At 39.4% G+C, this 26,905-nt stretch overlaps 2 protein-coding genes across 12 annotated transcripts; one reads left to right on the forward strand and one right to left on the reverse strand.

Annotated features, from left to right (window-relative positions):
* The first annotated feature begins 201 nt into the window (after positions 1–201).
* On the forward strand, positions 202–1,079 carry LOC109200767 (uncharacterized). The gene is made up of 2 exons (XM_019356382.2): positions 202–325; positions 417–1,079. Exons 1-2 carry the CDS (start codon positions 251–253, stop codon positions 1,059–1,061), a joined length of 720 nt encoding a protein of 239 aa, XP_019211927.1. The 5' UTR covers positions 202–250; the 3' UTR covers positions 1,062–1,079.
* A 1,380-nt stretch (positions 1,080–2,459) lies between these two features.
* LOC102079840 (uncharacterized) lies at positions 2,460–25,353 on the reverse strand. Of its 11 annotated transcripts, XR_003218283.1 has the most exons (26): positions 25,256–25,353; positions 20,980–21,066; positions 20,773–20,883; positions 19,809–19,934; positions 16,757–16,971; positions 16,513–16,606; positions 15,598–16,197; positions 15,448–15,499; positions 13,756–13,930; positions 13,439–13,662; positions 13,269–13,340; positions 11,143–11,312; positions 10,804–11,058; positions 10,614–10,701; positions 10,325–10,530; positions 7,896–8,021; positions 7,703–7,807; positions 7,432–7,590; positions 7,234–7,347; positions 6,217–6,303; positions 5,998–6,030; positions 5,767–5,908; positions 5,622–5,675; positions 5,177–5,541; positions 3,599–3,741; positions 2,460–2,489 (listed from the first exon to the last, which is right to left on the reverse strand). XR_003218283.1 is itself a non-coding variant. In XM_025904880.1 (24 exons), the coding sequence occupies exons 1-24, from the start codon at positions 25,286–25,288 to the stop codon at positions 5,237–5,239; spliced, it is 3,585 nt and encodes a 1,194-aa protein (XP_025760665.1). In that variant the 5' UTR covers positions 25,289–25,353; the 3' UTR covers positions 4,784–5,236. The 11 variants fall into 11 exon arrangements, 10 of the variants coding, with proteins under 10 accessions (XP_025760665.1, XP_025760661.1, XP_025760664.1 ...); XM_025904880.1 differs by lacking the exons at positions 2,460–2,489; positions 3,599–3,741 and having other exon boundaries at positions 4,784–5,541; positions 7,477–7,587; XM_025904876.1 differs by lacking the exons at positions 2,460–2,489; positions 3,599–3,741 and having other exon boundaries at positions 4,784–5,541; positions 7,432–7,587.
* Between the last annotated feature and the right edge of the window lie 1,552 nt (positions 25,354–26,905).

Here is a 26,905-nt window from a genome sequence, read left to right on the forward strand (position 1 = left end):
CAGTACCATACATGCAAAAATACTGAAATTGTTACTTTACAGAATTGCTAGACGTCCAGATGTTGGGGGCAGAGGCAGAATGTTCACTCCAGAGCAAGAGACCCATATAGTGAACATGGTAATTGCCAATAATGCAATAAGACTGCGCGAAATACAGCAGCGCATAACTGATAATGACACCATCTTTCAAAACATACACAGTGCAAGCATTTCTGCACTAAGTCGTGTACTTGCGCACCACAGAATAAGAATGAAGCAAATTTACAGAGTTCCTTTCGAGAGAAACACAGAACGTGTAAAGCAACTGCGATATGACTATGTGCAGGTAAGCTAGTGTCATTGGTTCTGAATTTGGAAGTGCATACTGTAGTGCTGTGCATGGGCCTGATGTGTTGCATTTGTTTTGTCTTGTCCAGAGAGTGATGGAACTAGAAGCAGATGCAATGGGACATGAGCTACTTTTTGTGGATGAGGCCGGTTTTAACCTCAGTAAAACCAGGAGACGTGGCAGGAACATTATTGGACACCGTGTCATCATCAATGTCCCAGGACAACGTGGTGGTAACATAACCATGTGTGCAGCTATAAGCCAAAATGGTGTTGTTCACCATCATGCAACCATAGGCCCATACAACACTGCACACATTATTGCATTCCTGGACACCTTGCATGACATGCTCACTGTTCAGAGACCAGAGCAGACCCGATATGTCATCATATGGGACAATGTTAGTTTCCATAGGGCTGCTTTGGTCCGCAACTGGTTTACAGACCACCCATCCTTCATGGCACTCAACCTCCCTCCATACTCTCCATTCTTAAATCCCATCGAGGAGTTCTTCTCTGCCTGGCGCTGGAAAGTGTACGACTGTCATCCTCATCAACAGGTAGCCCTTTTACAGGCAATGGAGGCATGTGGAGATATTGACCAGGCATCATGTCAGGCCTGGATACGGCATTCAAGGAGATATTTTCCCCGGTGCCTTGGACTGGAGGATATCGCATGCGATGTGGACGAAATTTTGTGGCCGGACCCAGAAAGACGACATGATGTAGGCTGATTGTCTTTTTTTCCCCTATTTTTGTGAAATTCCTATTTTGTGTTCTGACTTTGTCTTGGTTTTGATGAGTGTGAATAAACACCAATACTTGAAGTTTGGATCCTTGTATGTTTACATGACACTATGACAAAAGTGTGACCTCAAATTGACATCTGTACACAGAGAATGCAAAAGCCAGATGTGTTTTGTATTCATACCATCAGTGTGCAGTTGGCGCATTGTGTGCTTAGTAGATGATGGCTTGTGTGTACTGTTTGATACGAAAACACCATTTTTACGAAGGTGTGAAGAGTTAATCTAGCTGTGTTCGCTTTTGCAAGAGAACTACAATGAAACAGGAAACTAATTTCAATCCTCTGCTACATCTTATTCACTTGTTTTATAATCCAGTCATCCTTCCCTGATCTAGTAACAATCAACTAATTTGCATATCAGCTATTAACCCACCAAGTTGACAGGACAACAGAAGTCCATGTTCAAAATATTATCACAAAAGAGAATTTCCTTCATACAGTAAATTACTTGTGCTGCACCAATCAAGCAGAAAGTATTTCACAATTTACTATTGTCTGATCACTGGTTGGTCAAACCAGAATCTCTTTTTTTTTCCCTTCACAAAGGTTAAACTCTTGTCCTGCAACCTAGAGTATCTCACTATCTGTTTAATGTATCCCATTACAATGGCCTCACTGTGTTAACTTTCCACATGCCTGTAAAGTAGTGGCAGGAGCAGAGGCGGAGGCAGACATTTGATACACCCGGGGATTAGCCATAAAGGGTAGTATGCATGTGAGATTGGGGTGGGGGGTGGGGGGAGTAATGACTGAAAGAGTAATAGGCTCTGTTTTGAGTTTTGTTCAAAAAAGAATGACTTCATATAGGGAAAAATATATATCACATATGCAGGACACCTTAAACTAGTTTTTTAATTAAGCAGCAAGGCAGAACAAAGTCGGGGCTGTATCAAGACACGAGGACTGAGCCTCAATTCAACCAGACCCAGAACTGATCCGGAATTAAAACAGGACTACATCAGTTCAAAATCAGGACTACTTAGGACTCAACCAAAACAGAACCAGAATCAAAACTAGATGATAGTAGCACTGAAAATCATCATAGACCTGCACTACACTTGTTTTTTAATTCTACCAAAGTACACTATTTAGATTCAGAAAAGTTTACATAATTATTTAGCCTTGTTGTGCAAACAAGCCTGCATAACTTAATAAATATAGAATTTGAAAACTAACACACCTAAAAAGAAACACTAGGTACGAGATACATGAGTACCTATGATACGGTGATACTTTTGGTAAACAACCATTTGACTAACATGTCTGTCTCACCTGCTCTTGTTCCCTCTCTGCTCCTCTCTCTCCCTCTCTCTTCCTCTCTCTCCGTCTCTGTTCCTCTCTCTCCCTCTTTGTGCTGACAATCAAGCCAAACACCAACATCATCAAATATACAGTTGAAACCAGATATTTACATACTCTTCAGATAAAAACACACTTTTTTAATTGTAACATCAAATCAGACTAAATGTTTATTTTTTTTTAGATTGATAAACATAAAAAACATATTTGTTAACTTTAAGAGTAAAGACAGAAACTATCTGTATTTCTTAATTGTAAATGGCACCAAATTGTATTCAAAATTGAGCCACACTTATGGAGCTCCACAATTCTTTTCCTGGTGTTTTGGTTGACATCTCTTGATTTTCCCATGTCAAAGAAACAGGCTCTGTGTTTTGCCTTATATGCACAAGGCAAAACACCTTACCTTATATGTAAATTGATGGCACAGGTGTGCCATCAATTTACTCACATGGACTCTACTAACCTATCAGAAGCTTCTTAAGCTCAGAATGGAATCGTCTGCAGTTTTCTTATTAATGAACAATAAACTTAGTGTATATGTACTTCTAAACTTGATGAAAGTGATAAAAATAGACAGCTCTGTCTCTCTTTATTCTGACATTTAACTAATTCAAAAGATATTTCAATATTTATCCAAAACAAAACAAGTTTACTCTAAATTGATGTTGTACAGTAAAAAAATGTTCTTGTGTTTTCCATAAAGTGTATGTAAATATCTGGTTTAAACTGTGAATATACTGCTGTGTATTGAAATTCCTCTTGTTTTGCATAGAAATATACTGAACAACATACAAATCATAATATATAAAATAACATCTACCTGGGCAGGAGTGCTCTTACTATGGTAAAGTGAGAAAGTGATATTACTATAACTAATGTGATATAATTAAATATGTGATTAATATATGAGAAAAGAAATCTGCCACCACACACTATTGAGAACTTTTCCCCAACTCAGCCAATGGACCTCTGTATGATAAGGCATGTCGGCAAACTCTGAATCTATTTCCTGCACAAAAGACTGAAATTGACAGTAATTTAAACCTTTAGCTAGAATAAAATTGACCTTTTGCGTTACAGTACTCATTACATGCTCCATTTTTAGGACTTTACTACACAGCGTTTGCTGGTGTGTGATGCAGTGATATGCTGTTAACTCACCCGTATAGTTCACATCCTGCATCTTTTACTCGAATCCTGCCGAATAGTTCACTTTTTTCACCACACATTGTGGGCGCTCCATCTGTTGTAAGTCCAACAAGTTTGTCCCAGGGCAGACCTGGATGACCTCTAATTTTCTGCTTCTAAATTCAGATAAAACTGAAGTTATTGTATTCAGCCCTGAAAATTTTAGAAATATGGTATCTAACCAGATTCTTACTCTGGATGGCATTACCTTGGCCTCTAGTGACACTGTGAGGAACCTTGAAGTAATTTTTGACCAGGATATGTCCTCAATGCACATATTAAACAAATATGTAGGACTGCTTTCTTTCATTTGCGCAACATCTCTAGAAATATCCTGTCTCAGCGCGACGCTGGAAAACTAGTTCATGCATTCATTACTTCTAGGCTGGACTACTGTAATTCATTATTATCAGGATGTCCTAAAAACTGCCTGAAAAGCCTTCATTTAATCCAAAATGCTGCAGCAAGAGTACTGACAGGGACTAGAAAGAGAGAGCATATTTCTCCTGTTTTGGCTTCTCTTCATTGGCTCCTGTTAAATCCAGAATTGAATTTAACAATCCTGCTCCTCACATACAAGGTCTTAAATAATCAGGCCCTCATCTTATCTTAATGACCTTGTAGTACCATATCACCCTATTAGAGCACTTTGCTCTCGCACTGCAGGCTTACTTGTTGCTCCTAGAGTATTTAAAAGTAGAATGGGAGGAAGAGCCTTCACTTTTCAGGCCCCTCTTCTGTGGAACCAGTTTGGATTTTGGAGACAGACACTATCTCTACTTTCAAGATTAGGCTTAAAACTTTCCATTTTGCTAAAGTATATAGTTAAGACTGGATCAGGTGACCCTGAATCCTCCCTTAGTCATGCTGCTGTAGGTGTAGGCTGCTGGGGGATTCCAATGATGCATTGAGCATTTCTTCTTCAGTCACCTTTCTCACTAACCATGTATTAATAGACCTCTCTGCATTGAATCATATCTGTTATTAATCTCTGTCTCTCTTCTGTCTTTATCCTGTCTTCCTTCTCTCAGCCCAACCGGTCGCAGAAGATGGCCCCGCCCCTCCCTGAGCCTGGTTCAGCTGGAGGTTTCTTCCTGTCAAAAGGGAGTTTTTCCTTCCCACTGTCGCCAAAGTGCTTGCTCATAGGGGGTCATATGATTGTTGGGTTTATATCTGTATGTATTATTGTAGGGTCTACCTTACAATATAAAGTGCCTTGAGGCGAATGTTGTGGTGATTTGCCGCTATATAAATAAAATTGATTTGAACCGAATTTTCTCCACAATAGATGTGTGTCATTTGTCTTCAATGATGAGGTATCTGGAGACTGCTGTCTTCAAAAGTGTTTTGTCATGCTCAATGATGTTGTTTGACCACTGTCACTTTTCTGCAGCCATTGGTATAGCTATTTTGATTCCTTTCTTAATTTGACTGATCTCACATATGGTGGAATTATATAATGTCAAGTCTGAGAGCACCAGTGATTCCAGAAAATAAACATGACAGTAACTCATTAGATGATCACTTTTAATTAACAACTCTTTCATGCACCTTATTTTCTGAGACTTTCTCTCGCCATTTCTTTGAGAACTCTGTGGATTTTTCCTTCTTTTATTTCATAATCTTAATTCTCTTCTCCAGAGGCTCTGCCTGTATCTTTTCTTCCTTCCTTTGCCTTTTGCTCCTCATCTTCTCCAGAGGCTCCTGCTGTACTTTTTCTTTTCTCTTTCCTACTTTGGCTTCACTCTTCATCTTCTCCAGAGGCTCTGCCTGTATCTTTTCTTCCTTCCTTTGCCTTTTGCCCCTCATCTTCTCCAGAGGCTCCTGCTGTACTTTTTCTTTTCTCTTCCCTCCTTTGTCTTCACACTTCATCTTCTCCAGAGATTCTTCTTGTATCTCTTTCTCTTCCAGTTGTTCTTTATTTTAAGAAAATAATCATTTACTTACTGATTAAGTTAACATTGTTCATATTGTGCAATATAATGTTAATATTTACCTGAGGTTATTATTGCTGCAGATGACATTCCACTTTGGTCTTTCTTGTTGTTATCTAAGACCATATGAGAAATAAATAAATACCACTTCACCTTAAAGTTCTTTGAACTTGTGTATTTTTACTACAGCTGCTGGTTTCCAGTTACCAGATCTTGGTATGGTGTCTTCAAAGAGAGTTGACTGATGAAAAATGAGCCTCTTCAAGTAACTGGTTTGGTGAATCACACTTTTTTCTGAACTCTTATTCACAGTCCTTGCTGTGTCTTGGTTTACATAGGCCTGCTGCATCTGAAAAATTATGATCGACAAAGAAAAACATGGGTACTTTAACTCATCTAGATGTAATATTCAGATTTGTTATGCTGGAGTGCTCTTACACCAGGAGGGACCTCCAGTGCGACCTTGTCCTTCTGCGGGGAAAAAGCCAAACAATTGTTTAAGCATGGTTGTGATCACACGCCTCAGTAGAAGAAAACTTGAAATGTACACACAAAGGCAAAGATCTAATTTCAAAACATACGTATCTTAATTGTAAAAGAAAATCTCATCAAGTGTGATTTACAGTTTTGTTGACATTTGTAATCAATTGTTCTTACCATGGGTGTCTTGAGAGTGACTGAATTCAGAGTAACAACTGGAATTTGGTGTTGTACTGGTAATAAGCTTATCGCCGTTTCCCTGTCCTGTACATATAACACACAGAAATGCAAGAAGAAGAAAAAAATCATAAACCAGTTTCATCTTGGTATTGATGGTTTAAATACAAATCAAACTACAAGAATGAACTTTATCCCCCTATTTGTGAGTAAAAGCATTTTGTAATAGTGCACCATTATAAGTGCCTGTGCTGATTTGTTAGCAAATAGTTTTTGGACAGTCCAAGTCCTTAGAACTCACTGCTGGTATTATACATACACCAGCACGATCATTAGATTTACTGCAGCTTTCTACTCCTCCTCATGACCTCACTAAAAATGGACTGCAGCTAACTCACCTCTTCCTCAAACACATCTTTTCTGAATTGTCTTTGAATTTATCTGGTGGAGGTTTCCCATCATCTGTTCCATCCTCTTCAAATAAGCCAAGTTCTTCTTCTTCTTCTGGCTCCTCCCTTTAGGGGTCACTACAGTGGATCATCTGCCTCCATCTTATTCTATCCATAGCCGCCTCCTCGTTCATACCAACCCTATCTATATCCTCCATCACTATATCCTTGAACTCCCTCTAAGGGCTTGCTCTTTTCCTCCTGCCTGGCAGCTCCATATGGAACAATATATTCACTGTGCCTCTTCTACATATGTCCAAACCATGTCAGCTTTGCCTCTCTAACTTTGTCTCCAAACGGCTCAACATGAGCTGTCTCTCTGATGCACTCATTTCTAATCTTCTCCATCCTGGTCACTCCCAAACAAAATCTTAGCATCTTGAGCTCTGCCATCCCCTGCCTGGCCTTTTGCACTGCTTGTTGCTTCGGATGCTTGACTCCTGATATTTAAACTCATGTACCTTCAATACCTTTACTCCCTGCATATTTCATATGAGCTGACCATCTGACGTAAAAGAATACAAAGACATATTTTGTTGAATACATTGAAACAGAGGACAATTTTTACCTTTTCCATGGACACTTTGTGAATCATTTGTCCCAAATGTTCTGCTTCATCCTTTGAATCATCCTGTGTGGGTCTGCTATCATGTGTCCCATCCTCTTCAGATGCTGCTGCCATCTGTTTTCAGAGAAGACAACAATATGTTTGGCTCATTTTTGATGGATTGATTGTGGAAGCACTGAAACTGAGGATGAATTTCACCTCTCTTTGTGGCACAGGACACCCAGTTTTGTTTTTCTTGGCTACCTTAGGAATCCTTTTATGTTCTTGTTCTTCCTCCTCTTCTGAATAGCCTTCAGATTCATCCTGTGTGGGTGTCCAGTCATCTGTCCCATCATCTTCAGATGAGCTAACAGACTGCTTTTAGAGCAGAAAAATATATATTTTACTCATTTTCCATGGATGTGTGGAAACAAAACACTTACATCTTTAACTGCAGGAGAAGAAACTCTGCTTGATTTTTCTTGCCCACCTTAGGAACCCATTCTCTCGCTTCATCCTCCTCCTCCTCTTGTGGATTGTCTTCTTGTGTGAGTTTCCCCACACCTGTCCTATCATTTTTGTAAAAGATGACCATCTGATTTTAGAAAAGTAAAAATAAAAAGGTAAAAGATTAGTAATCAGTGAAAACACTAAAAACAAGTACAAGAACATACATTACATACTTTTCTCTTGCGCAACTGGTATGTCACTTTTTGTAGATGCTCCACCTCCTCTTTCAAATCCTGTTTAGTTTCTCTTATTGTGGCTCCAGCACTACCGGCACCCTCACCCTGACGTGGGCTCACCATCTGTTTATGGCAGGGGTCGGCAACCCTAGGCACGCGTGCCACCGTTGGCACGCGAAGGGTTAACTGATGGCACGCACGACAATAGCTGGACTGGCCATCGGGCATACCGGACATTTGCTCGGTGGCCCAATGAATTTTTTTTTTTTTTTTTTTTTTTTGGTGGTGGATTGGCCAGACGCTGGTCGGTGTGTAAAAATAACTCAGTTGTTTGGTGTTGGCCATGGCGTAGCTTCCACAGATTCAGTAAAATTAACGAGTGGTGGAGGCCAGCAGGTGGATGAGGGAAGGGGAGGAAGGAGGAGGAGAGACCCGAGGCAGCCGCCGGTTGGAGCATCAGGTGAACTAAACTTCAGGTAAGAAGTTATGACCTGCAGTCTATCTGGGTCAGATATAAACCAAGTTTAGGTGGAGTTTATTTTCGTTGTGCTGACTTTTTACAGTCAGTTACAATAACTCGTACTGCGTACTAGCTAGCATGACGGAGTTTATATACTGCTGGGCGGGTGCTATGATTTTATTGATAGTGAACTTTATTTTATTCATAAGGTTAGTTAGTAGAGTTGCCAACCGTCCCGTACAAACGGAATCATCCCGCATTCAGAGAAATTATTACGTGTTTCGTGTTGAGCTGAGAAGGAACACAGTTTGTCCCGGACTTCAGCTAGGATGGAAAAAGACACAAAGCTGGATTTATTCTGTGTCTTTGCTGCACAGCTGCATCTTCTTCTTCTCTCATTCTCTCGCCCACCTCTCCTGTTTCTACTTCAATCATGAAACTGATCAATGATCAGCTGATCGGCTTTTCTTGTTTGTTTATCGCCCACTTTGCGCCAGAAAGAGGAAACCGCCGGATGTCGCACTAAACAACAGCAGCACGTTTAAGCTTGGTCAGCTCTTGTTAGAATTTATTTAATATTAATTTCTAGTATCAGCTGATGTTTGCTGGAGCCACAGCTGTAAAAGCTGCCGGTCATGATATGGGTTTGTATATCTGGTGAGAGGGAAACATGAAGATGAAACCAGGAGATGTCCTTACTGAATCATCAGAGCTGAACAGGTGATGGTGAAACAGGTTTACCTTTTAGGTGACATGAATGAGTTGAAGGGAAGTGATGAACTGTTTCTGAGAGACAAATAACACCAGGATCCTTTTCTACGTAGCTGACAGCTGGTAACTGTGCAGGGGCGGGTCTAGCAAAGTTTTGCCAGGGGGGCCATGTAGGGCATTAACAGGGAAAGGGGGGCACAAAGAAATACTTTCTTATTCTCATTTAAAATGTCTGGCTGTTATTAAATAATTATCTGAAGCTTACAACCAAAGTTTTTATCTGACGTAAAATGAATAGAAATCATACATTTACCAACAAGACAGTGTACATCACTGTCACAACAGCGTTTGTTTTCATTCAAAGGCTTTATGGCTTTAATATCTGGGGGGCCGGTCTTTAGTCAAAATGCATCCATAGACTCGAGACACAATGCATTTTTGGGACTTTCAGGTGTATGGACCAATGTTTTATTTTCTGATCAAACCAGAAATCTTTAATGAGCAGCTAGATTTGTCTCGCATTAACTGGCTGAGTTAATGCCAGTTAATGCGACATCGAAGCAGCTGGAATCCACAGCTGTGCGTGTTCATGGAGCTTGCATTTTCACCTGCTGGACATCACTACCTGACAAGTTTAACTGTCTTCAGAACATTGCAGAGGCCTTATTGACAGTATTTGGCTCTACATGTCTGTGTGAGCAGATTTTCTCTCACGAGTGTCCTCAGGTAGCCGTCTGAATGTTGGACACTCGGAGACCTGTGTCTCTGAGTGGGAGACCAGAGATCACATTAACATGTGTGTCTCTGTATTAACAAACATACCATATTGGCCCAGTTTATTTTTCTTATCATTGTTGTGAGGAGACCATAAATAGCATTTGTATTTTCTGTTGTACAGTTCATTTGCTGTTATGGAGTTCTTGTTATGAATAAAAAGTGTCTTTTTTTTGTTTCAAAATAGTTGATAACTATTCGCTGATAGCTGCCAACATTTGCAAACAAATATAATTCTATAAAGTGGTTCTATATAATGTGTAACTGTTCATATAGAGCGTTATTAAATTTATTGCTAATGCAATCATATGGCACACCGACTTCTGAGGAAATTTTAAATGGCACTCGCCATCAGAAAGGTTGCCTACCCCTGGTTTATGGTACAAATTATATATGTTTTGTTCATGATGGAGTAAATGATTATATATGAAAGAAGTGCAACCAATCAAAACTCTTACCAAGGGAATCAGGGCACACATACCTTGTTACTGTTACACTGGAAGAGCCTTCTGTCTAAAAGCTCCTCTGTTCCTGATGACTGCTGCTCTTCCTTGTCAGATCCTTCACTGTCCTTGTCCTGCACAGATCCTCTGTCCTCTGTCCTTTTCCTTTTCTTTGCTGCATATGTTGCAATTGCATGGGTGGTCAGTGCTCGGCTCTGGAGTGTGTCCTCTGCAGGGTCCTCAGCTGTGCAAAGCAATATTACTAAATATGAATAAATGTAAGTGTATAGATAAATATATGACTTCACTTTAGCTTGTTTAAATAACCTTGGTAAAATCTTTTGGCTGTGATGGCATCATGGCACATAAACGTTGCCACTCTGTCATAAGATTTACGTCCCAACTGTCGCTTGGCCTGAAAGAATAATGTTTTAAAAAGAAACCACATGAATAAAACCCATGACACTTTAACCTACTTCATTGTGTGTCAAAAAATAAAAATGAAAGGTTTTCTCACGTAAGTGCTACAGGAGGAACGTATCATGTTGAAGGTGGGGGCAATCCCCAGATTCATCATCTCCCAGGCTGCCTTGAAAAATTCCAGTAGTCTATGAAGAACACCTCCACTGGAACTGTGGAAAAAAGTTGATGCCTCCGAACCCCCTTCAATATACTCTCTAATATGATTGTAACGCTGCAACCAGGTATACTCATTCTTGTACAGGGGGACAGCTGCTTCCCCATGGTATCTTTGAGTTTTGTGCTGTTTAACCTAATACATGAAAAGACATGTTTATTCTCTCTGAGCAGGTGACTAAACAATGTATACTTGGATTTTTATAGTTTTCCTACTTACACGGATGATGCGGGCACCCTGCTTAGTTTTTTCTGCCATTTCAACCTCCTCAGTAGTCATGTTGATGACCACTCCCTTTCGGTGGCCAGTTATGGCAATGAGGTATCCACCCAACAGTCCAAAAAACAATTTCAATATTGTTCTGTTCTGGGGTTGCTTCTCGAGGTCATCTGTAAAAACACAAAGAGAACACTGTATGTATCAATATGCTATGCCAATACATACACTGCATTTACATGTTCAGTCCCTTTGTGCAGATTATAGAGGGACTTTACAAGCACCATGTCTCAAGGACCATGCAAGCACCACAAAGTACCAAACAAATTTTCCAGACCAACCATACAAAAAACCCAGTTTCCAATTACAAAACCCTGTAATGTGTCTTAAGATAGAAGATAGAAAGAGATAAAAGTCTCACGCCCCTTGCCTCCTCTACATATAGATAACAAATGCAAACATGTTTAAGTAGTAGAAATGGCTGTTATAATGGCTGTGTGTGTGTGTGTGTGTGCGTGTGTGTGTGCGTGCGTCCGTGCGTACATGATCCAGCTTCAAACTAGGCAGCTTTGCGGGTTTGTGAAGGAAAGCAGGAAAGTATACACATAGTCACACACATAATATTGAATCAGTAACAACATTAAGTATTGTAATTGTTAAACACAGAAACATGACCTCAAGGTGATTTTATTGATTGTTAAGAAAGTTCCACAAACATCTAAAAAAGATGAAAATATAACTCTAAATATCGAATGTAAATCTGTTCCAGATACCATAACTTGTAACTTGTTTTACTGAGGGTTAGTTATGCTCAATTTCTGGCATGTTGAAAATAAATGAAACAAAGGAAAATAAATGTGTAAGTTAACCAGTGTAATGAATCTGAGAATAGAATAACAGTGATTCTAATAACAGGCCTCACAGAGTGTCTGACCTTGGTGTGTGTGTGTGTCTGTGTGTGTGTTTCTGTATGTTGTGTATAATGTGGCTGAATGTGACACAGTGGAGCTAATAATCTCAAAGAATATCTGACAAACAAAATGTATGTTTTCATAAAAGCATAAAATAACTAGAGAAATAAATGGTAATTAACTGAGTTTTCAGAAGCATTTGAATTGGAAAGGGATTACGTTACAATGGATGTTCTTGTGAAAATGTCCTAAAGACAAATCTAACTGAAGTAGAATCACATAAACTGAATGAAACATGAAGTGATTTACATCCAGATGTGATTGAATATGAATTCTCTATGTTAAGAATAACAATGAAAATGTAATGAAGCATTTACAATTTTAAAAGTTACACATTGATAGATAAGGTGTGGGAAGATATGACGTCCAGTAGGAGAGGGGGGGAAAGGGTGAACAGGTGAAAAGGTGAGGTGGAGAAGATATTTTGTGTTTTTCTTTTTTGTCTTCTGCAACATGAGCAGCCCAAAAGATTGGATCGAAGAGGTTCACAGTTGAAAACCTGTCCAACCTGTGAATTCATTCCTTTTCGTCTGCTCATTGTTGCTGTGTTAGGCGGTTAATTTAGAAGGATTTTGATTTACATCCTTCCTCCAACCTCTTCTCACCAAAGAAAAGAACACACTCAGCATTAGCTTAGAGCATCTTAGTTAGATAAGTAGAGTTTAAGTAATCTGATTATTGTTTTGTGATTATTTTATTTTCCTTATTCTCATTTAATTAAATTTCCTGCAATTAAAATTTAAATTGTGGACACCTTTTATGAAACAATAAAAGTAAAAGTCTTCTTCTTTGTAAGTGCAAATAGCTCTTAAACTTTATTCTAGCCATAATAATGAAAATAATCTTTACAATCATCCCAGAAATAACAAGATCAAAATGTGCAGGGCTCCATCTTAATCCAGAGCTGCACATATTTCACTGCAATGGTGATGTGTTTTAGCTCTGGCTTCATGTGCATTACATTGACCAAGCTGCACATTATTCTTCAATTTAAACTGGACATTAGACAGAAAAGACATAAGCTCAGTTTCAGTGTGTGGGTCACTGTGATGTAAAGATCTGTAGGGGCTTTGTCTTAACACAGATCTGAAGTCTGTATAATCCCTCTTAAGTAAAATGAACATTCAGTGTCATTGTGATTATTGTAGTGATCCATACCCAGTGCGGCAGCAATCTTCTGGGGAGCCTCTTCAATGAACAAAGCATGTTTTTCTGCTTTGACAAGTCTTTCTAAAAAAAAAAAAATTAAGCACAATCCCTTTGACACTTTATTATTAACATCATGTCATTAAAGTAGGTAGAGGTATAGATGTGTATTATATACGTACTAGACTTAGATCTCCGCACATTCAGCTGGTGCACGACTACTTCACGGCCAACATCTCTGTTACGTGCCCTCAGTTCGACCAAAAGGGCGTTGATCCTTTTATTTCCAAGTCTGACTTGTGGTGGTGACATGTTTAATATATATTTCATGAAAGCAATAGCATCCATGAGATAAGCTCTCTGAGTTGTTGGTTTAAACCCTTTTGCTTGCAGGTGTGCTAGAAAACTCCAAAGTCAAAAATACAAATTAGTTCTTGTGTAAAACTGTATATGCACACATATATATAGAAATTAATAATCCTTCAAATTAAGCACTTACTCACGGACTTTTCCATGGTTCCTCAGAAACAGAAGGTCAACGTTTGGAATTGCTGGGTCTGCCATGAATTCCAGAAACCGGATGACATGAGTGGCTCGCTGCCTTGCATTTTCATGTAGTTCTATGCTAGGGTTCACACCTTCTGCATGGGCCCTAAATTCTTCCACCAGTCTTACTGATGAGGCAAGAATAGACATCATATCAAAGTACATTTGTATAGCACTCATATTTAGGCCTCAGGTCTTTTACATCAGGGTGATTTTGTTGACAAAACAAATATTTTTTCAAGCTTCTCAATGCATAAAGAAAACCTCAATGAAAAACAATTCTTAGCCTAGAAGAACTCACTCTTCACAAATGAACTGAGTAAGGATTGCTATCCGAGGATGGTCAGTCATACTATGTAAGATTCTCTCCAGTTAATACATTTTACATAGGGCTGGGCGATATGGCCTAAAATCCATATTGCGGTATAATTTGAACCACATGCAGTAACGATATATATCGCGATATATTATTTTCTTCTGTATAACGTATTTTCCACACTATAAAGCACACTTAAAATCCTTTAATTTTCTCAAAAATCGAGAGTGTGCCTTATGTATGAATTCTGGTTGCGCTTACTGACCTCGAACCGATTTGGGCGTGCAGAAATCTGTTAAAAAATGTTTTAGTACAACTTTGGGATGCCGCACTGCTTGATGGATTGTCGGAGCATTACGGCTGCCGTAGTGAGGAGCTTCGCGGAGTAATCTGGGTCCAAAACTCTGTCCGCTTCAGGTCCCAAAGTCAAACAAACACTGAGAGTTAAAAACGGTCTAAATTCTTTCATCTTTAATAAAATGATCAGCGTTGCTGCTTTACCAGGTGTAACAATTAAGTTTAACATCCAGGCATCCATTAAAATAGAATTTATTAAATTTAACGGAGTTACAAGTTAACAGGAAGTTAGCTCACTAGTTTCCACCTAAACATGACATACCATGTTCTGAGAGATTTTTGAAACTAACTAAAACGTACAGCTCTGCTACCACTTCCAACATAAATGAAGACAGAAAACTAAACAGCAGTGGTGTTTGCAGGGTTACTGAAGTTGGACTACCTGGTATATAATGTTGTGCTACGTGATTGCTAGTGACACAGCTATGTTAGCATAACATTAGCAAAGTGAAGCTGGAGGATGAACGCCAGCTTTTTTTTCCCACTCGATAAAAGTTAAAGTGAGGGATTCTGGTGGTTAGGGACAAATGCAATCGCATAGCAGGATGCTATACACGGGCCAAACTTCAGTCAGGAGAACAACTGAGATTATTCCACAATACAAGGTTAGTTATTAATATACTGCAACAACATGGGAATAGAACAGCTGCGAGAGAATTCACCATTAATGAATCAATGTTATGCAAGTGGAGGAAGCGCAGTTTTTGGCTTTCCCCATATTTCAAAAGTGCTTCATCTCTTTGCTATGACTGTTGCCCGGCATAATTTGCAGATGATAATGGTTGTAGCCGCTGCAATGCTTTCGACCAAAACAGGCGCAGCTTGATGACATCATCAACATGCGCTATCGCGGTAGAGCGGTATAGTCAAAATCTCTATCGTTGGCCAAATTTATATAGTTTCTATCGTATATCGTTTATATCGCCCACCCCTAATTTTACACTAGTAATTTTGATAAGATATATTATTTACCATAGTGAGGGGCTTTGCTGGGTGAAAACCGTTTACGTCTGCTATATTTAACCTGAAATAAAAAGGATCATTAAGCAGATTTGTTTATCAAAAGTAAATGAAAGAATGTTTCACAATGAGGTGTATAATCACAGGACAAACAATACTCACATTTGGATGCTTGGTTGAAGAATGTATCTGCTTGAGCTCATGATTCCTTTCAATTTCACACTCTAGCAACTGCTTCACCACCTGTAGCTCAGTGAACAGTATCTGACAGTTTTTGCAACCAGGAGCAGGTGTCCTCGGGAGAAGACATTCCCTCCTTTGCTTTGCTGCATAGTAAGGTGCACTGCTTGGGATTAACAAATCAGGGGACACCACTGTTGAATCACAAGTAATCTTGCTGGTGGAGATAGAAGGAGGCTGCATAATTGGGATGGTGTGGTCACTGAGAGGGTCACGGGTAGAGAGAGGAGGCTGTAGGTTTGGTCTGGTAGAGTCACCCAGAGCCTTGCTGTCAGAGGGAGGAGCAGGCCAATGGTTCAGGGTAGCATGGTCACTGGGAGCGTTGCTGGAAGAGGCTATAGGGGATGCAACCTTGGACCTTGCCTCCAGTGCCCTAAAGATGCCCTCCTCAATCACTGTATAATCCACTTCACCCACATGTGAGACCATTTGCAGTGTGGGATTTGATGCCCTCAGAAGTGCAAGTTCCTTAGCAACGCATCTGTCCTTGGCCTTTTGCATGTAAAGTTTAATCATAGGTTTCTGAAAAAGTTAGCATTAGAAAGGATTAAGATTAGATTTTAATTATTTGGGCATCCTTCATGTTTTTATCTATGCACACAACATGCTTTCTAGAGCTCGAGGAACATTATATAAATACACCATACAGGCAAAGAAAGAACCACCGTATTCTTCTATGGAAACTGGAAGACTTTCATTTCACCAGAGTAACAAATATGTAAAATGCAAGGCACTAAATTTAAGTCCCTTTAACATAAACATCTGATTCCAGAGATCAAGGGCTGCTTCACCAACACACAAAAACCACACAGAGACACCACAAAGTCAATAACATACCTGTAATTTGTGGACCTTTTCCAGGTGCTTATCAAGCCGATTAAGATGTTTTGACTGACATAAGTGGACTGGACAGTCCAGATTTGCAGAAAAGCTGTAAAAATAGTCAAAATAAAATGCTGAGTAGGATGAAATAGAAATTGGGTGTATATAAAAGTTAGCAATTAAATAAATGCAGTGATTTGAAAACATGTGTACAGACAATAACATTTTAGTCTCTTTCAGAATTTATTAAGACACTTACTGCCGATGAGAAAATTGGCTCAAAAGAAGCAGCTCAATTTCATTTACCACTTTCTCTGTGACTCTTAGGTGCTGAACAATATCAGCATATACATGTCCACATATGGGACACTTGTGTCTATTTCTGACATTGTGATGCCTTTGAGTCTTAGAGATGCCAGCAACCTGTTGCTGTTCCTCTGTCCTCTGCGGCAACTCACTGCTCACAAACGCCCCCTGTACACAAAAAGAAGATGCCTTCAACTACTAAAAAAAGTTTTATTTTTTGTCTTACTCTTACTTAGAGCTGGGCGATATAAGATTTTTTCATATCACGATATGTTTTTTTCATTTCAGGCGATAACGATATATATCACGATATAAGCCAAATAACTATTGTTAAGGTTCATTTTGAGGACGAGAGAGATGGTGGAGATCAGAATAACACACTGACCCAGTCAGTTGGAGTCAACGAATGATTTAATAACACATGTGGAGAGATGAATTCTGTGCGCAGACAGCATTGATCTCTATCTCCAAAACTTCAGAACACAGTTTTATACATCGGGGTATTAGAACGCCCCCTCTTGCGTAAATTACATGGATACGTCAACTCAAAACCACAAATGTTCTATTTGACAACTTGTGACACAATTAAAAAGAACACTGGCTTCCATCTTCTCCCCGGTGGTTTCCCGCAAGCCCGCTCAGCTCTCGCATCGTGCACCTGCTTCTTCATCAAACAGTCACGTACACCAACATAAAACTGCAACCCTAGCAAAACATGCTTAAACTTTCACCTACAAGTGAACCTCTAACTAAGCGTGTGTGTGTGTGTGTGTGTGTGGTTACGTGTGTGTCTATGTGCTAACCACAATCGCACCCCATTTTACCTCGCCGACTAGCTCCTCAGAATAACTCGCACTCAGACTCTGGTTTCGGTTTCACTTCCTGCAAAGCATGTAACTTCAAAAACATGTAACTTCCTGTCTTATTTTGGCACAGAGTTACTCTGCGTTAGGCCTTTTCTTTCACCATGCAGTCTGCATATAAACATTTAAGATTATAAATCCAACTCAACAGTTTAAAGTGGTTATAATATGGGCAGAAATCTGTGCCATCAGAAACTGAATTTGAATAAGTTTTGGAAGCAGTATGTTTAAAAAAAAAATCTAATTAAGCATGCACTCAGTACCCTAAGAATTATTATGGTAGTTAAACACAGTGATAGTTGTATATCATATTATATCACTTCAAACAGAGGTGATCCAGTAATGCTGCACTAATGAATTAGACTAACTATTCACTTCAGCTAAAGTTATTAAGTTAGCTAAAGAGCTGGGATGCTGTGTAAGACATAAATAAAGCTAAAATACAAAGGTTTGGACACCGTTTTGCATGTTTCCCTACTGTAGGGGTCTCTGCAAGCATACAGGGCTCTGAGAGGGTACAAGATGACAACTTTGGAATTGTACTAGAAACAGTCGATCATATTTGTTTGTCAAAGCTGAAATCAGGGCAAACTACGCTAAATTAGCGTTTTTAGCTAGCAGCTACGATAAGCATAAAAGTTACTGTACGGCTATCATTTGTTAACATGATGCTTGTTCTTATACATGTAATACATTTATTACCAACCTGAGAGTTTATCTGCTGGTCATTCGACATGACGAATGACTTCTGAAGTCTTAATTCAGCTCAAGACGCTGTCGATTCCCGTCAGTAAACACGTTCGGTCTGCTAGTAAAACGTAGTTCTATTAATCTGCGCTTGAACCAGAACCGGATGTAAGTTCCAAAAAACTGAATTTTGGAACTGAAATTGAATTGTAGAACTGAAACTGAATGGTGAGAAGTGAAACTGAAATTATTCGAGAGCTGAATTTTTAAAGGATCAAATGCAGTTTCAAAGCAAATCAATTCATTTTCAAACCATAAATTCAATTTCAAATTAGACTAATTCAAATTCAGTTTTCAAAAGCTTTTATTCAAGTTACAATTCAGATTCAATCCGAGCAATTCAAATTCAAATTTAACTTATTCAAATTCAGTTTCTGATGGCACAGATTTCTGCCCATATTATAACTGCACCTGTAATAAAGCTTAATTGGGTGCCAATATGTTTAAACATCTAAATGCATTATCACTATTAATAAATGCGTCAATGCAAATGCTTGTTATATGATTATGATGCAATAGCAATAACAAAATAATGAAACTAGAAATAATAAAATGAAATAATAAAAATGGCAGAAAAATAACACCTCAATTCCTCACACTATATTTGTAAGATTTAAATGTGCCGGTGCTCACAAGTAAAATGTGAAATAATCAGCAGCTTGTCTTGATTTTAATATTTATTTCCCATAATAAGTTCAACAGGGTAGATGTACTTAAGGAACATGAGACTTTTTCAGATAAATAAAAGGCAAATATTGCAAACTACACAAAAGGCAGCCGCTAAAGCATTTAAGTTTCAAAATAGAACAAACAAAACAGACTACTAAATTGTCAATTCCACTCAGAAACAAAATATTAATTCTAAAAATAAATCTTAGTTTGTTTTACAGAAAAACAGACAAAATTGACTAACTTTTGTCAATATCAAATAAACTGAGAACTAAAAGGAAATTTTCAATCTCTCCTTGTTGTATAGCTTTCTGAACTTTCTGAATCCTTTATCATCCGCAACTGAAAATAGTTGTGGATGATTACTATACCTTTCTAATGTGACGTTGTTGTCCCTGGCTCTCTTCTCTCTCTCTCCCTCCCGCTCTGTTCCTGTGCTACTGCGAGTGTAACTACCGCCCCTCCCCCCTCTTCCCAGCGCAAAGCACAGGGCTCACGTGCGGAGTGAAGCGGAAAAAAAAGTGCGAGAGAGAGGGTGAGAGAAAGAAAGAAAAAAACCCCACAGCAATAATTAATTATTGCCACATTTAATTAATTATTTAATGGTGTATTTAATTAATTCATTATAGCAGTCCTGGCGTTCCATACATATGAGCTGACCATCTGACGTAAAAGAATACAAAGACATATTTTGTTGCATGCATTGAAACAGAGGACAATTTTTACCTTTTCCATGGCCACTTTGTGAATCATTTGTCCCAAATGTTCTGCTTCATCTTTTGAATCATCTTTAGATTCATCCTGTGTGGGTCTACTATCATGTGTCCCATCCTCTTCAGATGCTGCCAGCATCTGTTTTAGGAGAAGACAACAATATGTTTGGCAAATTTTTGATAGATACATTTAGGGCTGTGCGATATGACCAAAATCTCATATCCCGATATTAAGACATCTATCGTCCGATAACGATATAAATCACAAAAATGTAACATTTTCTGTAAATTCTGTGAATCTCGGGCAGCTCAACTTTCGTGAAGTGTTTTCCAGCTGGGCATCATGGACCTAGAGTCGAGTGTTTTAACTGATGCATGAAACTATACATTTTTAGACATAGGATGTAACGGCCGCTGTTTTCTTTGTGAGTATTTATTACACGGCGTGCTGCGGGGAAAGGCCTGTTCTAACGTTTGAATCTAAGGTTTATTTTTTTAGCACCTGACAGCTCTTTTTTGCTTCTAATCAGTAAATACTCTGCATCTTTCACGTGATTCAGTTTATTTTGAAAAGAATCAACAGGATCTTGAGCTTTATTGTGAAAGGTTTATGTGGAAAATAAACAAGCGGACACGCGGTGGTTTTACCGTCGTTGTTGCTAACGACAACGCATAAAAACAAGCACTTGTCTGTCTGTAGTGTGGTTATATTAAATATAAGAGAAAGAGAGAACTTTAAGAAATTACACTACAGTGACCATCAAAACGATGAAAAAAATATTGCCGTAAACAGTTTATTTTGCGACACCACGAAACAAACGATAGCGCAAAATGAAACGATAGATGTTTTTATATCGTCATCCGATATATATCGTTATATCGAACTGCACTAGATAGATTGTGGAAGCACTGAAACTGAGGATGAATTTCACCTCTCTTTGTGGCACAGGACACCCAGTTTTATTTTTCATGGCTACCTTAGGAATCCTTTTATGTTCTTGTTCTTCCTCCTCTTCTGAATAGCCTTCAGATTCATCCTGTGTGGGTATCCAGTCATCTGTCCCATCATCTTCAGATGAGCTCACAGACTGTTATTAGAGCAGAAAAATATATATTTTACTCATTTTCATGGATGTGTGGAAACAGCATATTTACATCGTTAACTACAGGATAAGAAACTCAGCTGGATTTTTCTTGACCACCTTAGGAACCCATTCTCTTGCTTCATTCTCCTCCACACCTGTCCTATCGTTTTTAGAAAAGATCACCATCTGTTTTTAGAAAAGTAAAAAAACAAAACAAAACATAAAAAATAAAATAATTTCCAACAGTGCATTTTGAGGTCTAAGCATCCCAGAAACTGCACAGACATATGTCAGACATAACTTAAAACCACCAGTATAGGTTTATAGAGGCCCTGAGGGGAAAAACTACATTTCCCATGAAATAATACGTTACTTCTGGTTTTGGCAGGTAATGGCAGACATGCATCCTTTTTTTTGTTTTGTTTTTTTTTTAATTTTGGTCGCCAACGGAGAGTGTTTGGTAGCGCTGTCCTCAGAAAACACAGTTTGTACTGTTTCTTTTGTTTTTAATCATAACTCTGGTTTTACGTGGCCTATTAACACAATTAAGAAAATATCATTTGAAGTCCGCACTTTCAATACAAGTTGAAATGGAGACTGGGGCTGTGTCCCAATTCAGAGACCGCACACTTGAAGTACGCATTTTGAGTGCGATTACGTCACCGCCATGTGACGACTGTCCCAACTCGAAGTGGACTTCAATTGCGTACTCCAAATGCGCCGTCGATTTCCCCAAATATCAAGCGTGGTCCGGTGCACGCTTCGTGGTCCCATATATCCCACAATTCATAGCGCGGCGGTGGGTGTGGATAATTTTGCCGCAAAATACGGCAGAAGGCAGAAGGGAGCGGCCAAAGAGTAAACTGTCAAAAGTAAGTACTGAATATTATGTCACTTATCTATGTGCAAATGTTTGATAATGAAGAACATTAAAACATTACTGTTGGCCACATGTCGGTCAAGTTGTGTGACATTAGTGATGTTTGTACTTTCAGCGGTAACTTGGTTTTAAAGCCTCTACTTCTAATATATATATAGTTGACCTTAATCTTACAGAGAATGTGATGATTTCATGGATAATTAAAGTCAGTCATATATCAACAAACACAACAAGCTGAAAGTCAGTGATGCTGCTCGGTTTGCAGTCCTGAATATCACGGCACAAGCAGGATTCACTGCACTGTTAATGTTAGCTATGTTATATTGCTGCCTCTGTTCGGTGGTGTCGAGCCAAACGGACTTTAACGTGTGTTTGAACAAGCTGACTCTTCACTCGTTAAGCTGAAAGAAAGATGCTTTAATCACAGGAGTCACACATGCGTCCACTGTACCATCTGGGAACTCTTCTTGTTTAGCACTCGTAATAACACAAACACTAAATCCTCCTTCTCTTGTGCTGTTTTGTAGCAGTGTATACACCTGAGACTGTCACCTGTTTGTCTGTCCTGCACTCTCTCTCTTTTTCTTTCTCTCTGATTGTGTAATAAAAGTATGAACATGTATTTATAAGTTACACTTGTGTTTGAATCCTGCAGCTTATCACACATTTGATTTCCATGTGTGACAACTGCAAGTGTCCAGAGTGAGGACAGACTGAGGGACCCACTGCTGCACATCATCTGCGAGGCTTTGCACCCCTGATGATCCACCAGGACAAACTTAGCAGTGTGTGAGGAAGAGGAGGAGGAAGAGCCAGCAGCAGCTGACAGATGGAGAGAATAGACAGACTGTTCCCTGTCTGTGAAGGACTGCTAGAAAAGTTTACAATAACTAACCGTCTGTCCTGAATCAGTCTTATTAGGTAATGTTTAAATAATTTAATCATTCCAGTGTTTTCAGTGTGGGAGAAACTACTCAGAGCCTTCAAGTTAAACACTATGAAAGGCAGCAACAAGTTTAATATTCAGAAACCTAAAGTATGTATCAGCAAGTAAATGTTTGTTTCAGTTCTATGAAGCTTGGGGTATTTTGGATTAGTAGCACTGCTGTGTTTGTTGCATCATTTTGCTGTAATTGTTTATATGCTTTATATATTCTGAGGTAAGTTGATCTATAGCAGGGGTAGGCAACCTTTCTGATGGCGAGTGCCATTTAAAATTTCCTCAGAAGTCAGTGTGCCATATGATTGCATTAGCAATAAATTTAATAATGCTCTATATGAACAGTTACACAACATATAGAACCACTTTATAGAATTATATTTGCTTGCAGATGTTGGCAGCTATCAGCGAATAGTTATCAGCTATTTTGAAACAAAAAAAAGACACTTTTTATCCATAACAATAACTCCATAACAGCAAATGAACTGTACAACAGAAAATACAAATGCTATTTATGGTCTCCTCACAACAATGATAAGAAAATAAACTCAGCCAATATGGCATGCCTGTTAATACAGAGACACACATGTTAATGTGATCACTGGTCTCCCACTCAGAGACACAGGTCTCCGAGTGTCCAGCATTCAGACGGCTACCTGAGGACTCTCATGTGAGAGAAAATCTGCTCACACAGATATGTAGAGCCAAATACTGTCAATAAGGCCTCTGTAATGTTCTGAAGACAGTTAAACTTGTCAGGTAGTGATGTCCAGCAGGTGAAAATGCAAGCTCCATGAACACGCACAGCTGTAGATTCCAGCTGCTTCGATGTCGCATTAACTGGCATTAACTCAGCCAGTTAATGCGAGACAAATCTAGCTGCTCATTAAAGATTTCTGGTTTGATCAGAAAATAAAACATTGGTCCATACACCTGAAAGTCCCAAAAATGCATTGTGTCTCGAGTCTATGGATGCATTTTGACTAAAGACCGGCCCCCCAGATATTAAAGCCATAAAGCCTTTGAATGAAAACAAACGCTGTTGTGACAGTGATGTACACTGTCTTGTTGGTAAATGTATGATTTCTATTCATTTTACGTCAGATAAAAACTTTGGTTGTAAGCTTCAGATAATTATTTAATAACAGCCAGACATTTTAAATGAGAATAAGAAAGTATTTCTTTGTGCCCCCCTTTCCCTGTTAATGCCCTACCTGGCCCCCCTGGCAAAACTTTGCTAGACCCGCCCCTGCACAGTTACCAGCTGTCAGCTACGTAGAAAAGGATCCTGGTGTTATTTGTCTCTCAGAAACAGTTCATCACTTCCCTTCAACTCATTCATGTCACCTAAAAGGTAAACCTGTTTCACCATCACCTGTTCAGCTCTGATGATTCAGTAAGGACATCTCCTGGTTTCATCTTCATGTTTCCCTCTCACCAGATATACAAACCGATATCATGACCAGCAGTTTTTACAGCTGTGGCTCCAGCAAACATCAGCTGATACTAGAAATTAATATTAAATGCATTCTAACAACAGCTGACCAAGCTTAAACGTGCTGCTGTTGTTTAGCGCGACATCCGGCAGTTTCCTCTTTCTGGCGCAAAGTGAGCGATAAACAAACAAGAGAAAAAAGCTGATCAGCTCATCATTGATCAGTTTCATGATTGAAGTAGCAACAGGAGAGAGAGGGGAGAGAATGAGAGGAGAAGAAGATGCAGCTGTGCAGCAAAGACACAGAATAACTCCAGCTTTGTGTTTTTTTCCATCCTGGCTGAAGTCCGGGACAAACTGTGTTCCTTCTCAGCTCAACACGAAACGCGTAATAATTTCTCTGAATGCGGGATGATTCCGTTTGTACGGGACGGTTGGCAACTCTACTAACTAACCTTATGAATAAAATAAAGTTCACTATCAATAAAATCATAGCACCCGCCCAGCAGTATATAAACTCCGTCATGCTAGCTAGTACGCAGTACGAGTTATTGTAACTGACTGTAAAAAGTCAGCACAACAAAAATAAACTCCACCTAAACTTGGTTTATATCTGACCCAGATAGACTGCAGGTCATAACTTCTTACCTGAAGTTCAGTTCACCTGACGCTCTGACCGGCGGCTGCCTCGGGTCTCTCCTCCTCCTGCCTCCCCTTCCCTCATCCACCTGCTGGCCTCCACCACTTGTTAATTTTACTGAATCTGTGGAAGCTCGCCATAGCCACCACCAAACAACTGAGTTATTTTTACACACCGACCAGCGTCTGGCCAATCCACCACAAAAAAATAAATAAATAATCGGGCCACCGAGCAAATGCCCTTATGCCCGATGGCCAGTCCAGCTATGGTCGTGCGTGCCATCAGTTAACCCTTCGTGCCTAGGGTTGCGGACCCCTGCTCTACACCGTCATATTTGTGCCACAAAAACAGCCAGACAGGACAGGGTTTAAAAGAAAGCAAAAGAAACCCAAACAAAAACCCAAAAAGAAACAAACGAAGAAAAAAACCCGACAAGGTACCTGTTTGTATTCATGTAACTTTTGAAAGTTATCTTCCTACCTGAGAGCTGGTACCTTGAAATTCGTCATCCATGGTGCTTCTAAACTCTCACTAGAACAATCCGGTGCTGTACTCATGATCACATGACATAGATTATTCTGATTGGCTGCTCAAATGCTCATTAGGGGCGGAGCATTTCTACAACATTAGTTACCATAGGGCTTTGGAGCGTGATGTCACGGGGGTGGGCGTGGAAAGGATTTTGGCCTGATGCGCCATTTTCGTGGTCAAAATATATGGCGTTATTTTTGTGCCACTATTCTCAGCGCACGTAAAAAAAATCAAGACATCACATATTTACATAAGTGCTCTAACGTTTTCGGAGATAATATTTGGAGTTAGATTTGAGCTTTTCATATCAGACTGGCATTAACAAAATGTCCTGCATGAGTATTTGATGCTTTAAATGTGCTGAGCTGCTGCTGTTCTTTTTGTTCCCAGGCTATGGCAGTGTTGTTCTCCAACTTTGTCATCCTGACCACAGCTGTGCTCTTTAGAATTGTTTTGAAGTAAGTTTCACTTTTAACTCAACTGTTCTTAGAATAGAATAGAATAGCTTTTTATTGTCACTGTTACAAGAACAGTGAAAGGCAGTTTGGCATCTCTCCATATGTGTGGAGTACACAATAGCGAATGTATTTACACAATAACAGACAAATTTACATTTACACAAGAAAAGATATGTACAAGTTATACATACACCTGCAAACATACACGCACATACATACATATATGTATATATACATATTTGCATCCGTACATGCGTACACACACATATTTCCACATACACACTTACATCTATATACATACACATACATGCCATCTAACTAGCAGGTGCATTGAGAGGTGCAATGTGAGCAGCAGTGTTGGGGAGTAACGGAATACATGTACCGCCGTTACGTATTTAGAATACAAAATATGAGTAACTGTATTCCGTTACAGTTACCGTTTAAAAAGGTGGTATTCAGAATACAGTTACTTTGTTGAAATAAATGGATTACACGGCGGTACTTCCCTGTTTCATATTGTCGCGGGTCAGGACTGTTTGGGTTTGTTTGACAGCTAGTAATGTTGTTCCAGGCGGCAGCGTTACGGTTGCCATGGTTACAGGGTGACGCGCTCTCTCTCTGCGTGTTTCCTGGGTGAGAGAGCGCTTTTTTGTTGTTGTTGTTGTGCTAAGCTAAAAGGCAGAATGCTACAGGCATGGCCCTAAAGAATGTAGCATGCAGCGAGAATGGACTGCCATACACGTTATGTGTCTGTGAGCGAGGGAGGGAGAGAAAGGAAAAGTCCGAGCTGTCACGGAGCAAAAACGGGAGCTGGAAGCATGTAAATATAATAATAACCACTGCAGCCAAGAAGAGTGCCTGACGAGCCCAGCTGTAAGTAAGCTATTAAGACTCAACTGTACACTGTGTTCGTGTTTTCCTCCGGAAAAAATAAGTTCTGTTGGAGCAGCCTTTCAACGCCTCTCTCTGTCTCTGGCAAGCAAAGTTGACCCAGACAACAAAGTAAAGCTATTTTTCGGCTACCAGCCCGACAGGGAACCCACCGTATTAGCCAGAGGTCGCTTTACTATGGTTCGGAGCCGCGGACCTTCAGTAACAGTAATAAATCACAGCAATAGTACATTCACGTAGTTGTAAACAG

Source organism: Oreochromis niloticus, unplaced genomic scaffold, assembly GCF_001858045.2.
Source record: "Oreochromis niloticus isolate F11D_XX unplaced genomic scaffold, O_niloticus_UMD_NMBU tig00007462_pilon, whole genome shotgun sequence".
NCBI lineage: Eukaryota > Metazoa > Chordata > Actinopteri > Cichliformes > Cichlidae > Oreochromis > Oreochromis niloticus.

Excerpts from the sequence above, each read along its gene's own strand:
- LOC109200767 (XM_019356382.2), top strand. The coding sequence starts at position 251 with ATGAAGCAAATTTACAGAGTTCCTTTCGAGAGAAACACAGAACGTGTA. Across the intron at positions 326-416 it reads TGCGATATGACTATGTGCAG|AGAGTGATGGAACTAGAAGC; the intron begins GTAAGCTAGTGT and ends TGTCTTGTCCAG.
- LOC102079840 (XM_025904875.1), bottom strand. The coding sequence starts at position 25,288 with ATGGATGACGAATTTCAAGGTACCAGCTCTCAG. Across the intron at positions 20,884-20,979 it reads AGGTGGTCAAGAAAAATCCA|TCTGTGAGCTCATCTGAAGA; the intron begins GCTGAGTTTCTT and ends CTCTAATAACAG. Across the intron at positions 16,198-16,512 it reads AAAAGGTCCACAAATTACAG|AAACCTATGATTAAACTTTA; the intron begins GTATGTTATTGA and ends TAACTTTTTCAG.